This window comes from Ambystoma mexicanum, chromosome 8 (assembly GCF_040938575.1).
Source record: "Ambystoma mexicanum isolate Mex_15411 chromosome 8, UKY_AmexF1_1, whole genome shotgun sequence".
Taxonomy (NCBI): Eukaryota; Metazoa; Chordata; class Amphibia; order Caudata; family Ambystomatidae; genus Ambystoma; species Ambystoma mexicanum.
In genome coordinates, this window is record NC_090929.1 from 322,269,077 (window position 1) to 322,283,626 (window position 14,550).

Here is a 14,550-nt window from a genome sequence, read left to right on the forward strand (position 1 = left end):
CTCCTCGGGTACCAATGCCCTTGAGGGTCAGCTTTCGAAGGAGTCTACTTCCAAGAACTGAAGGCCTCCTCCATAAAGATGTTGAGCGTTAGGGAGCCTTACACTGAACCAGTAAAATAGCAAGTATCACCACTCAGGCTATCCTCAGCCTTGGTCCGTCATCTATTTCCCTTGGGAGTGGTTGTGAACAATGCTGCAAAGGAGAACATCCTGCTTTTTCCGAATCTATATACATAATCTAATATAAAAAACGAATGAGAAATTACCTAATTTATTTGACCAAAAATAGTAGGTATTTTGGTGTATGTATGGTAAATAATGGGTGGGGTGGGTTAAATGGTATAAGTTAGAGCGGGGGGAGGGGGTTAGGGGAAGCGCCCCCCCTGCATTATAAAAAAAAAGAAAATTAGGTAATTTCTCAATTTGTTTTTTTTCCCGATGATGTCACGGATATCCTACTTTTTCAGCCTCATCCCCATTGAGAAAGGCCTAAAGGCAGGTATTTCCGCTAGGGTTGGTCAATGGGTGAACGGCTTATTTATTTATTTAGCATTTTTAAAGCGCTCACACAGGCGCTGTTACCGGAATATGTCTTAGTTGTGTATTTTTAACGCACTTAACACTGAGAGGTTTCTAAGCGCGGACCCGGGGCTTCCTTTGTGTGGTCTTGTTTCCAAGGCGAGCACGCTTAGAAACCTCAGGGTATTAAGCGCGTTATAAATAACCTATCATTTTAAGCTCTCTAGTCGACACTATGCAGACAATGTGCAGCAAGAATCGAGCACTGGCGGAAGAATAGCGCGGTGGTGAAAGCCTGGGAAGGACCCCCGTTCCCCTAAGCGAGGGGTTCTTGTACAATGCTGATACACAGAGGAATCTTGGTGCTGAAGTGAGTGGTTGGAGTGAAGGTGACCAGCAGGGAAAGGGAAAGGCCTTCATGGAATGGCACGGTGGTCATGCGGGCACATAAAGGCATCAGCAGTTTGTTTCACAGCTGTGGTGCCTGCACGAAAAAAAAGCCCATAACCCTTTTGAGTATGGCAGGACCACCAGAAGAAGCTGGTCTGAAGAGAGTAGCCCAGCTTTATGAGGAACACGCAGAGACTCGAAAGGGTTCTTTTCCCGGGCTTCAAGCTGGTGCTGCTCTGCCATCATGGGTGAAGTGTGGAAATAGGGTTTTGGCCAAAAAACTAGCAAGGCGGGCGTGTTCTGAATGAGGTGGGAGACCTGGAAGAGCTGATCCGGGAGACCAAGATGCAGCAAGTTGGTTTATCCCAGAGGTGATGCTACACGAGTGGCTGCAGCTATGGCTTCGGATCCAAAAGTTAGGGAGAAAGGATTTTCCTGAGGGTTTTCAGGATGAAGAAGCATCTGCTGGATCATGAGCTTTCCTGGGATTTGAGAGGCTGATTTAGATCCATCTGGAATTCCAAAGAAACAGATGTGAGAAAAAGGAACCGTGTTAGTGGACCAGAGATGCAGACCCCAAAGGTCACCCCTCAATCCCTCAAATCATGATTTATGTTGCATTGCAGTTTAGTTCCCAGCAGTTTGCAGTCCTACACTGGTTGATGGCGTCCATGCAATCCCAAAGGGACAGGTGTTGGAGCCCAGAACCAGGTCCAGGTGAAACAAGATCTGGGTATTGTTTGGTTGGGATCAAAACAGAGGTAATAGGGGAAAGGGCAAATCCCTGAGGTACACTACAGGCAAGAGGTCGGGGAGGGGTTGGAAAGGTGAAAGAATCATATATTAGGTCTGGTCTCCATTAAAATCTCTTAAGTGCTGAGGACGAGCATGTTCGTCCTATTTGCATAGACATGCATAATAGCCCAGCAGTTAAGGGGTTAAATAACTAAAGTATTCAAAGGCGGTGCGCATGATGCCTGCCCCCGCAAGCAATCTGACTGGGTGGGATGTTGTGATCGAATGTGCCAAATGCTGCCGATAGATTGAGTATGACTGCACAGTAACACTGTCGAGATGGCATGCAAGGGGGGGGGGGTCAAGGGTGCCCCCCAGTGCATGCTGCGTCCTGCCCAGCCAGACCGTAAAGGATCCACAGTGTTCTAGGATTCACAAATACTAGCAACGTTGCAGGTGCTGGAATATGTTGGGGCCACGTGATGTTCTGTGTTCATAAGTGGGGCCAGCATAGCTCTTTGCGTGTTTTCTGGTACTAGCGCATGCAGGCGGGAGATCAGACGAGGCGTCTCCACCTCCCAGAGTTTCGTGAACACTGAAATGTGGCATGGCTCTAGAAGGGAGCTGGATTCGGTGGGAGATGGACTATGCAGTAATGCAATGTCACTTGCTTTTTTAAGTTCAATAGTTCTAGCTTGGTGGAGAGAAGAGCTAGGCTATGCAGTACTTCAATGTCACTTGTATTAAGTTCAGTAGTTCTAGCTTGCTGGAGAGAAGAGCTAGGCTATGCAGTAGTTCAATGTCACTTGCTTTTTTAAGTTCAATAGGTCTAGCTTGGTGGAGAGAAGAGCTAGGCTATGCAGTACTTCAATGTCACTTGTATTAAGTTCAGTAGTTCTAGCTTGCTGGAGAGAAGAGCTAGTCTATGCAGTACTTCAATGTCACTTGCTGTATTAAGTTCAATAGTTCTAGCTTGATGGAGAGAAGAGCTAGGCTATGCAGTACTTCAATGTCACTTGCTGTATTAAGTTCAATAGTTCTAGCTTGGTGTTGAGAAGAGCTAGGCTATGCAGAGGTGCAATGTCACTTGTATTAAGTTCAGTAGTTCTAGCTTGGTGTTGAGAAGAGCTAGGCTATGCAGTAGTGCAATGTCACTTGCATCAAGTTCAATAGTTCTAGCTTGGTGTTGAGAAGAGCTAGGCTATGCAGTACTTCAATGTCACTTGTTGTATTAAGTTCAATAGTTCTAGCTTGGTGTTGAGAAGAGCTAGGCTATGCACCACTTCAATGTCATTTGTTGTATTAAGTTCATTAGTTCTAGCTTGGTGTTGAGAAGAGCTAGGCTATGCAGTAGTGCAATGTCACTTGCTGTATTAAGTTCAATAGTTCTAGCTTGGTGTTGAGAAGAGCTAGGCTATGCAGTAGTGCAATGTCTCTCCCAAGACTTTTGCTCGATGTTCTTTACTGCTATCCTTGCCCACCCGCCGATCAATATTTGACTCTTGGTTCTGGGGTACCACTGAAAGCCCGAGGAAGCATGGTGTCCCAGGGCTCGGTCGATGGCGAAATAGAGCAAACCTAGACTCTTAGATAATATGTCAAGGTCTGCGGGTTAAGATAGTTGGGTTACTTTCGTGTAATGTTTCTTTTCCTTGACAAGAACAGTCTGTTCCTGAAACGTGTTTATCTACGCTCTACATGATGCTGTAATAACATTAAAGGCAGAATGGGCAAGCGCTGCATCCATTATGCTAAGAATATCATCGATCACGGAGAACCCGGGATGCGTGCCACACTGGGTGGGTATGACGCACAGCACATTCTATCTTCTGAATATCATTGATGTGCCTGAGTATTTCATTTGCTTGATGGAAACTTCAGGTCTAGATGCGCCTTCCCATGTTGTGACTCTTCTACACACTGTTTGGTGTGCTTTAGCGTGCATACTAGTGCTAACTTTACAACACTGTCGCACGTCTGTTTGGTTGTTCCTCTTAGTACTACTGGTTTAGGTGAATGAGGGCAACCTTGCCAGCTTCCACCACGCCATGAAATTCACCTTTTCCCAGGGATGGCTTTGAAGGGACTCGGTTCCCGTTTTAGTTTGAGCTATTTACCGTTAAGCCACAACGATTGCATTAGAGTACTGGTGGTGAGAAATAGCATATGAGGGACACAGCGCTTGTCCTATGGCTATTTGGCCACCCATTGCCTGCCCATGGCCATGCAATTCCCTATGGCCATAACCACCCATTTCTTGCCCAAAACACCTCCTCATGGGAACACTGTCAGCTCGCTTTTGTCAAGCCTTACCATCAAACGTTGCACACTGCCTGTGTTTTTTCAAAGCAGTCTTCTGAGAGTTAATTACTTATTTGGAGTTGCAAAGCACTACTGGTGTAATACAAATTTCTTAACCAGGTCTGGCATCAGCCCCTCTATTTATAAGCACTGTGCGTGTCCTTCGTGGAAGTCCTGTTAAAAACAAGCATTGGTAAAGCCAACAGTTTTGGCTTGTGTATAAGTATTGGGCATTTTCCAGGCAAGGCTATTAGATGCTGAGGTACTCGCACCATTTTGCTCCTGCTACAATCGATAGGAAGTTGATACCACTGTGGCAGTGCCTTTCCCATACCTACACAAAAGTCCAAACTCTTGGCATTGCTAATGCGTGTTTTCTATGGGAAGCATGGGCCTATAAGTGCGAGCATGCAAAACCACAACTGGATGCGGATCGCTCAAATGGCTGGGAAGGGGGGCAAGGAGACAATTCCCCTCCAGGCTGGTCGGGCTGTGGCTCCCTGGGCCAGAGCTGCAAAATGTGAAAATAAAAAAGAACCAGAATCCAGCCTGCCTCGAAGGAACCAAATGCTGCAAAGCCTGCTCAGCTTCTGTAAAAGTTGCATATGTGCCCGGGCAGCCCCCACACCGGACCTCCACACTAGGTGAATGAGTGGGAGAAGAGACTAGGCACAAGGGCATGTTTGTACTGCCCAGCTACAATGCACACATTTAAATTACATTCTGTGATCCGGGATGGTCATGTTGGCACCGCTGAAGCCCCTTCACCAGTGGTGTGTTACAATCCTCAGCATCGTATTCCGAGTCCTATTTCCCAAACAATTAAGAGTCTATATCTTATTAGAGTTTGTTCTCCGTTTCATTATGTATAACTGATTCCCCTATGCGCCGGTGAATTCCTTGATCACTGGCGAGTTAATTGCAAAAAGAGTTTACTAGCCCCCTGAACAGCAGCCCTGAATGTTACTATATGGTGCTTATAGGAATGTCTGTTGGATTGTTTGTGGTGCTCACTTTTGAGCACAGCTGGAAAACACACACAGAAAGAGGTAACGTTCAGGTGTTCATTATTCGCACACTACAAGCTAAGGAGGGCCATTCAGAGTTGGGCAGATTGCCTTTAATGAAATTCTGCTGCCGAAGTTACAACCCTCACCAGTGGTATTTCTGAAAATACATTCATTTCAGAATGTACCACCGGCCAAGGCGGCATTTTTGGAATACCTCTGGAGGTAGTTTAGAAATACCACCTCCCCTGGTGGTAACCTAAAACTTGTTTTCTCTTAAACATTTTTTTTTGCCATTTCTACCTTCACTGTGAAGGTGGAAATGGATTATGTACCGTAGTGGTTCATACCACTACTGTACATTTTCTTATGCACAAAAGGGACCATTCTGGCAATTGTTTTGTGACGCGTCCAGTAATCTATCCCTGTCCAAGAGGAACAGGCAACTGTCCCGCTAGACGTCCAGGGTTCGCCAGGGGAAACCCAGTGCCAGCCATACCCCTGCAGGGGAGGGACTGAACGCTTACCCCTTCCCATGTGCCAGAATGAGTACAGACAGAACCTTCAAACCAAGCACGCCGTCTTATGCAGAGACTTGCCAGTCTGTTATTTTCCTTGCAGACGCTGAGAAGAGCCCAACACCCCCAACGACAGAAGCACAATTCAAGTGCCAAAACTTGACACAGAAAGATGAGAAACGCAGCAGGGCCACAGAGAAAGGAGGAACACAGAGGCCCCCCTCTGGAGAGTTGTGAGGTTGATCGCGGAGCCGCTCTAAACTACTCGAAGTGACCTACGATCAGTGCAGCCCACCGATGGCCCTGGAGAAGAACCGAAACCCGAGACCAACAAAAAAGAGGGTCAAGGGTCCCCTAGACTTACAAGTCCAACCATGAAGTTTGACATAAACTTTGCATCCGCACAAGAGATGCCCAGCGACAACACCGCATGGTGTAAATGACCAGAGCTCCCTGGGAGGGAAAAGAGGAAATCAGATTAACTATGGAAAGCTGACCAATGGCATGAATGGAGGAAGTATAAAGGAGTCAGAAAGCAGTAAGGGTGAGTTGTAAGGGTGAGGCCAGAGGCAAGGAGGCAGAGCAAGACACCAGCAGGAGGAAGGAGGAAGTGGTGGAGTGTGGAGGCTGTTATTTGAAAAGGTGAGGCATTGCTTTAGTAAGTGTAAGGGTACTGCAGTGTGGGTGTGCATGTTTGTGTGGCGAGTGTAGAGTGAATGTGAAGCATATGTCTACATGGTGAAAGGAGAGTGTATGAGCGGGCATAGAGTGGCGGGGGAGCAGTAGAATGGAGAAGGGAACAGTGGTACCATCAAAAGGTGGAGGTGAGAACTAGGAGGAGTGAAAGACTGGAGGGACAGAGAATTGGTGGGAGGAGCAATAGGAGGAGGACTTTAGTAAGAGTAAAATTGTATGTATTTATTTATTGGATATTTGAAGGTGCCACAAGACAAAAAAGGGCGGGGGACAAGGGAGAAAGATAACAATAACGGTCGTACTAGGCCTTGTGACATTCGGATTGTGCGCTAACAAGAAAGGTGAGGGGGGGTGGTAAGTGCTGGTCTGTGCGAAATGCAAAGTGCTCGGGTGGGAAGGGGAAGTGCAGGGTGGAGAGGTGAAGAGAGGGTGCAAGTGACAGATGGGAGTCGGGGATGGAGAGGAAAGGGCCACAGGGGCTAGGCATGTTGTAAGGGGAGGCCAGGAGGGCAAGTGCCAGGGATTGCATGCGGTGCAGGGGGGGGTAAGGGTCCATATGATAAATGTGAGGAGGGGGTGGATTGGGCAGAGGGGCCTGGTGGCCTGTAAAACTCAGAGGGAACTCATAGGGATCTAGGCAGCCAGTCACAGCAGCAGACGGATGTGTTAGCAGGGGAGGGGGCGAATTAAGGAGATCTGGTTCAAGCCTGAGAAGGGCAGGGAGACCATTCCAGAGGGAGGCTCCTAAGGAGGAGAGAGATCTACCCCCACTGTCTGCTTAGAGAAGCTTCTGATCTGCAGAGAGTTGGAGCTAGAAGACCGAACAGCTCTAGCATGGAGTTATTTAGGGAGAGAGAGTTGTATGTAGCGGGGTCGCAAGCCACAGAAAGCCTTGCGGGTGATGCAGAGGGTCTTGAACTTGATCCTAGCAGCAACTGGGAGACAGTGGAAAGATTTTAGGGCTGGAGAGATGCGGTCCCTGGGCTTGAGGCCAAGGATAAGTCTTGCAGTCCTATTCTGGATTAGTTGAAGGGGGCGGAGCGAGGATAAATGAAGATTGAGGGAGATGCTGTTACAGTAGTCCAGCCCAGAGACGGCCAGAGCTCTGGAGACATTGGGCCTCATTACGAGGTGGGCGGTAAGGGATTACCGGCACTGGTAAGGGCACCGGTGCCGGTAATCCCTAACCGCCCTACTACGAGGTCCCTTAGCGGGTCCCTTCCTTAAGGGACCCGTTAAGGGACTTCAGAACTAATAACGGTACCGCAATTTGCGGTACCGTTATTAGCACCTTCCCATTGAGCCCTATGGGGGCTGAAATGAGAATGGCTTTTTCAATGGGGATTTACCGGTCCCGCAAAGGTCAGAATAGACCGGTAAATCCCCATTGAATGGGACCAGACACGGTACCGATATTGGAGGAAGTCATGGCGCTAATAGCGCCATGACTACCTCCAACCTCGTAATGAGGCCCATTGAGTTTCGGGGGAAGGTGAGGAAAGGGAGAATGCCTCTGAGCCGGTGCAGCTGATAGTGAGCCTTCTTGGCAAGGTCTGCGATGTGAGGAGAGAAGGAGAAAGAAGAGGAATCAAAGAAGACACACGGTTTTTAGCCTCACAAGAAGGTGAGGGGAGGGGTCCCATAGAGGACAGCCAGAGGGGATGAGGGAAATGGGGTCCCAATGAGAAGGATCTCAGTCTTACTAGCATTAAGGCAGATATCGTTGATGGCCCACCATGCCTGAATAGCAGTCGTACAGTCGGGGATGAGAGAGGAGGAAGAGGAGACAGTAGAGGAAAGCTTGAAGGAGAGCTATGTTTCATCTGCATAACACTGGAAGTGAGGATAGAAGGAGGAGATCAGGTGGTACAGAGGGGTAAGGTAGATGTTGAAGCACCACAGTGAGAGGATAGAGCACTGAGGGATGCAGCAGGTGGAGAGTATGCTAGGGTAGAGAAAAGGGCCCAGAGAACCTGGGAAGGTCGGTTGGAGAGGAAAGAGGTCAACCAGTCCAGTGCCAGGCCTGTGATGCCAAGGGTGTCACAGAGACGATTTGTCAGGGTGGCATGACTGACCGTGTCGAAGGCAGAGGAAAGATCCAGAAGAATAAGAATGGAAGGAGAGTTGGAATCGAGATTTGGGAGCAAGTCTTCACGGGTGTTCAGTAGAGCAGTTTCCGTGCCTCTGGCAGCTCTGAAGCCAGACTGGTGGTCATGGAGACAACCAACAGATTCAATGGAAAGAGGAAATGTAAGCTTGGGTGAACAACCCTGAATACAATCGAGGAAGTGCAAGGCACGTTCCTAACTCCCTCAGAACACTAACCATGTGATAGAGTAGGGCCAGATACTAAGTCCCTGAGGGAGTTTAGAGAGCTAGAATCTTAGGGAGTCATCTGTAACCTAAGATGGAAAGAGGCAGTAGGGATTACTGATCCATAGCACTAACCTGGAGCTATGGAAGCCTGGGCTAGGGAGGACATCCTACTGGAGACAAGAGAGAGGGACTTCTCTGGGGCCCACACACATTTTAATAAAGAACCTTTGGAATGCCTTGAGTCTTGGGAGTGATTTGTGTGCCATCAGCGACATATGCCTTACATGAGTAAGTGGTGGGCTTCAGAGATGCCCACCTTTTCACCCCCTTACCATGGCCCTTTGTGAAAACTGTTTGCACTGTATTGAAAGGAGGCACCCGCACTTCCCTCCTGTATACAGTAAAAAGAACTTGGGTGGAGGTAAAGATAGGCAGCTTTTCAACAAAAAGTCCACCTAAAACACTGCCCCGGGTATTCCCCTGGTATTTCCATGGCATACTGTCAGTGGTATTTGCTCAAATTCTGAATTGAGCGGATAGAAGAATCCGCGTTTTTGCTTAATTACACTGATTTTATGATTTCCACCCAACTCTCAATGTCCCCATAGGATTCTTTTTGGTCTCACCCAGAACACTCTTACCTGAAAAGCAAAAGAAACAAATACAGATCAACAACTAATTCACATATATACATTGTCAAAAATTCAAGTTGCAAGCTACTAGCCAGCTATAAAATTATCACTCACGACATCAATTCTATACAGTAAGCGCATCCTTTCTTACATGCCAAGAGTCAATTATCACTAGCCAAAGGCTAGCAGCGAGTGCAAATTTGGCACCCTGCATAAGCACAGATGCATACTTCCACATACACATCACAACAGTCGCACACATACACTCCACCTTCCTCTTGCTTGAAATCGTATATAAATATGATAGGCCGCTCATAGTCCTTCCCATTCACAGATCTCAAACTCCCCTCTGTTACTTCTGCTTCCATGAGCTGAAATATGCAGCCACCTTTCCAAGGAAGTACATTTTGGGAGCGCAATAAATGCCAACTACCGTTTGTGTCTTTTTCCTCTGCATTGTCCAAGTGTGCAGAGACCACAGCCCCATTTACCAGCAATACCCGACCACAGCTTCTTGTCATGTCTGGCAGTGGCTGACTAGCAAATCAAGGGGATCTACTGTCTACAGGAGAAGCAGGGCAATGCACGGGGTGAGTGACAAGGGATTGGTGATGGAGAAATGTGGGCAAGTGAAGCAGAAGTCTGAAAGTTATTTGTCTTGGGAGGATGGCTCACGGGCAACGTGCTCATCTTGGAAGCAAGACGACACAGAGCACCACAGATTCGATCGCTGGTCCGCGCTTCGAAACCTTTGTGTATTAAGCGCGTTATAAATAACCTATCATATCATATCATAAGGAAGAGGGGTGAAGAGGATGTGCAGCCAAAGGAAGGACACCTGAGGGTGATGGGTAAGAAAATAGGGTAATTGAGACTGAGGTACACATCTGGAAAGATAGGTCAGCCATTTCAGCGACTGTTTCTGAGATCCCTGCATAGCCTGGATGACACTGTACCCAATTGTGGGACTGGCTCAACCCCTTTATTCTTTCTGATGAAGTGATGCATACTTGCTTCATGAACATGTTACAATTAGGACTATTTTGACAGGTTGTTTTATCCTGTGACTTTGGTGCTTTGAAAGCCAGATTCACTGTACTAGCCTAGCCCGTGAATGACAACTTTGCAGAAAGTATTTTGTTGGTTGTATTATTGAAGATGGAATAGGAGAAGATGAAGCCTCCTCTGCTTCTATGATCCCGATCACTTCACCAAGTTGCCTTGTTTCCTTAACTGTCTATAGGGAAAGTGTCACTCGCAAGGGGTCACTCAATAAATATGTATTAACCGTTTATATGATGCGTATTGATCGGGAAGTGAGCTTCTCATGTTGTTGTGGGTACGTAGACAGGATGCAATGTATGGCTTTTATGTTTTGCGGTGGGGAGGCCAAATGATTCTGTAGCTTCTCCACCTTTTCACAATAGTCTAAAACAAAAGATGGGATTTTATTTATTTATTTATTTATTTATTTATTTCATTTGTTACACGCCCAGACCCTGGGGTATCACGGCGTGGTTGCAGACAGTTTGGTAATTGGACTTATAAATTAAAATAGCGTCAACAAATGTTACAGATAGTATACATCATACAGATACTTAATTAACATTTTTATACAGTTTTATATGCGATGGGAGGATATGCAGCCTGCTTTAAATTGCAAACTGGGGCACGAGGATACTTGCGTTAAGTCCCAGCTTTCCGATTTCACCAAAATATATTATCCCGGTGAAAACATGTACCGTGTTTGGTGTGTGGTAGTGGTTCGCTGGGCCTTGGGTCTGTCAGAAAAGAAAACGTAACAAAACGATATGTTGCAGGAAAGAAACGTAATTTCAATAATGCCTTTTATATATGCGGGAGAATGTGTAGATCGGGCAGGGGTTGGTATTGAGTTTAGTTGTTCTGGAAGTTGGTGCCCCTGCATTGTGCACTATGGGCCAGAAAATCGTAATTGCCCCCCAGCCCAAAGGTTACCAATCCTTTTCAGGGTGGCAGTTATGTGACAGTTCTTGGATGCACTTGCAGGGTGGCAGTTATGTGACAGTTCTTGAATGCACTTGCAGGGTGGCAGTTATGTGACGGGGTGGCAGTTATGTGACAGTTCTTGGATGCACTTGCAGGGTGGCAGTTATGTGACAGGGTGGCAGTTACGTGACAGTTCTTGGATGCACTTGCAGGGTGGCAGTTATGTGACAGGGTGGCAGTTACGTGACAGTTCTTGGATGCACTTGCAGCGTGGCAGTTATGTGACAGGGTGGCAGTTACGTGACAGTTCTTGGATGCACTTGCAGCGTGGCAGTTATGTGACAGGGTGGCAGTTACGTGACAGTTCTTGGATGCACTTGCAGCGTGGCAGTTATGTGACAGGGTGGCAGTTACGTGACAGTTCTTGGATGCACTTGCAGGGTGGCAGTTATGTGACAGGGTGGCAGTTACGTGACAGTTCTTGGATGCACTTGCAGCGTGGCAGTTATGTGACAGGGTGGCAGTTACATGACAGTTCTTGGATGCACTTGCAGGGTGGCAGTTATGTGACAGGGTGGCAGTTACGTGACAGTTCTTGGATGCATTTGCCAGGTTTCTGTGGCACCAAGTGCTCATGTTTTCGTGCCCTGCATATTTGACCTTTTCTCGATATCTCTCCCCAGGTGACCGCTGTCCCCGGAAGCTGGACTGCACCCTCCTAAAGCGGCATTACTGCCCCCCAGGCTCTGATGCGTGTGGACCCTGCCTTCCAAACCATGTGGAGAATAATGACGGCAAGTGTGTGGAAAGTGCCACATCTCAAAAAGGTATGTGGAGTCGGCCTGCCCTGCGGTCTAAAGGGCTGCTGGGCCTGAATTTCCAATGTGCTATGCCAACCCCCTCCTTGCCAGCATCTGCTCTTGAGGAAACCCATTTTGCCAGCTCCCCTCCGTAAATGCCAGAACTGTTTGCATTCCTTATTAAGCGCAGGCTCTTCCTCTTAAGAGCTTTGTACTAACCTGGGTGGGGGGGCGCGGCGGGGGCTAGAGGGGATGTGACTACTGTTGATCTAAAGTTTCTTTGGATATGTTTAACTGTTTAGCATTTTCCCGTTGGTTGAGCAGAGGGAGGTTAAATGACCCATCCCCATCTTCACATCATAAGCGATTCTATTGGTAACATTATTATAATGTATTTATTTTAGGTTACCTGTAAGAAAAATGAGCTTTGTGCCGTGTATGGACTTTGACATGCGCAATAAATTAAATATTCTGATGTTTAAGTTTGCAATAATTTGGTGCATTTGATGACAATATATTTTATAGAAATTGTTCTTTGGGTTGTTTCCTCTACTCTTGCCAACAATAATTGCTTATGTGACTTTTCTGTATGGTTTCAAAGTTCAGTTTCTTCTAGGTTGACCAGATAACACATTTTTTTTAAAAAGAAACGCGGCAGGCCATAAACATAGAAGTAGGACTAAAGTAAGCACAAATAAAGATGTAGTCCTACTTCTATGTCACTGGCCTGCTGCGGGGGTGGTGGGGGTAGAGGGGTGTGAGCTCACAGGCACACTCCTCTCATCGGAGAGCGGCCGGGGAGGGTAAGGGAGAGGAAATGGGGGCGTGAAAAGCATTTATGCCCCCATTCATGCGCAGGAAGAGACGCAACGGGCCCGATTTCGGGATTTCGATATCGGGTCCCGGCAAAAATCAGGACCGTAGCCACCCACCCTTCCAATCCAGGGATGGGGTTTATAAAAAAACTCCTGGGACCCAGGGACAGAGGTTGATTTCCCGGGACTGTCTCGGAAAAGCCCAGGACGTCTAGTCACCCTAGTTCCTTCTGATCGGACACCCCTGCTGTAGCTCCTCCTCACATCAAATTCTGAAGGTCTCTAATGCACAGAAAGTTCCTTTACTGTTCCCTATCTCATGCCACCAGGGGACTTTTATAGAGCAGTGCTTCACTCCATCAGCTTGATTTGCGATGTTCTGGATTTTTATAGTGCATATTTCTATGGAGCAATGGAGGTATAACAGAAGTGAGGGCGGTGCCTTGTGATCGGTCAGGTGGTCTTTGAAGAGCAAGGTCTTAATCTCTTTTCTGAAGTGCCGGAGCGAAGGTGGAGGCCTGGGGGGAGTCTCATGCAATGATGTTTTTGTGTTCATGTTTGTATTTGTGCATTTATACGGTGCTCACAACCGAGTAGATACCTGAGCAACCCCTTGTATATTTCAAGAAAATGGTCACTAGAAATGGTCAAGAACCAAAACCGGTCATCTAAGAATAAAAGAAGGAACACTAAAAAAAAGGCCATGATTTTAATTTTCATATGCAAGTAAGAAGCTTTTGTGTGAGGCAGAGTTTCACAATGAGCCAGCCTGAGAGGTAAAAGGGCGCCCCATGGCTCGAGAGGGACAAATCACGAAGATGTCTGTCAGCATTTAATCGAAGACCTTAAATTCCCGTTAGCAATGTACGGTTTCAATTGAAGTTTGAGTTAAAATGGCATAATGCTGTAGATGGTCTTGCGTACTAAAGTCAGCGCCTTAAATGTTACTCTTGCGGTGAATGGCAACCAATGGGACTCATGTGAATCTCTGGTTATAGGGTGCCTGCGGGGAGTGTTGGTTAAAATGTTTGCAGTAGAATTGTCGCATCTAGAGCCGGTTTGTCACCCCCCTACAATTGTCGCTGAGAGGGGCGCATGATTGGACTTTATTTTCCCCAAGTACTCTGTCTTCAAGTTAATGGACCTGCTCCCTTGCCGTAAAGGCATATACTCAATACTTGAATGGGAGTCTTGTGGATGGGAACCGAATGAGAATCCTGGGCAATCCGCTTCGATCCACATTTTCACCAAATCCAGATCAGACCAGGTTTGATCCAGTGAGGTCATGGCTTGGTGTTTGTAAATCCTTTTGCTGTTTGATTGATCATGCTCTGGGCTCAGTAAGCAATTGACATTCCGTCCCCATATAAAGATGCTTCCACTATTCTCTCCAATCAGTTCCAGCACCTGGGAATATGCGTTATTGTCTGCATCCAGCACATAGGAGTTGGCCAGGTAGATATCTTTCTCATCGTACAAGCCCTCAAGTGCTATCGTCCTACCCTCAGTGTCTCTAAATTGTTTGGTAATGTGTAGGGGTGCCGTTTGGATATCCATATTAACACCCCACTCCTTGTGCATTTGTGGAGTAGCTGCCTCCATATATCTCCCCTCACCCCCTGTTTGAAATGTGTCTAATTCCGGTTGCATCAGATGGGTCCTCTTATAGTGCCATTTGTGTCCCCTATCTTTTCAAATATGTGCCAATTTTCCAAATTTTTGACCAATTCCCTAGCCCTCTGACGTTCCAGGTTAGTAATTTGACTTCAATCATTGCCTAATTATTTGCGACCAGCTCATGAAGATTGCTTCGTTTATGGGTGAAGACAGGGGATCTGTGAGTGGTTGTTAGA

The 14,550-nt window shown here is 47.0% G+C and overlaps 1 protein-coding gene across 2 annotated transcripts in view; it reads left to right on the top strand.

Moving 5' to 3' along the window:
• Nucleotides 1-14,550, top strand: part of NPDC1 (neural proliferation, differentiation and control 1) — a 716,939-nt gene that overhangs the window by 374,895 nt on the left and 327,494 nt on the right. For both annotated transcript variants that reach the window (XM_069609739.1, XM_069609738.1), the window contains exon 2: nucleotides 11,766-11,909. In XM_069609739.1, the coding sequence (XP_069465840.1) occupies nucleotides 11,766-11,909 (144 nt within the window). The remainder of the gene's footprint in view (nucleotides 1-11,765; nucleotides 11,910-14,550) is intronic.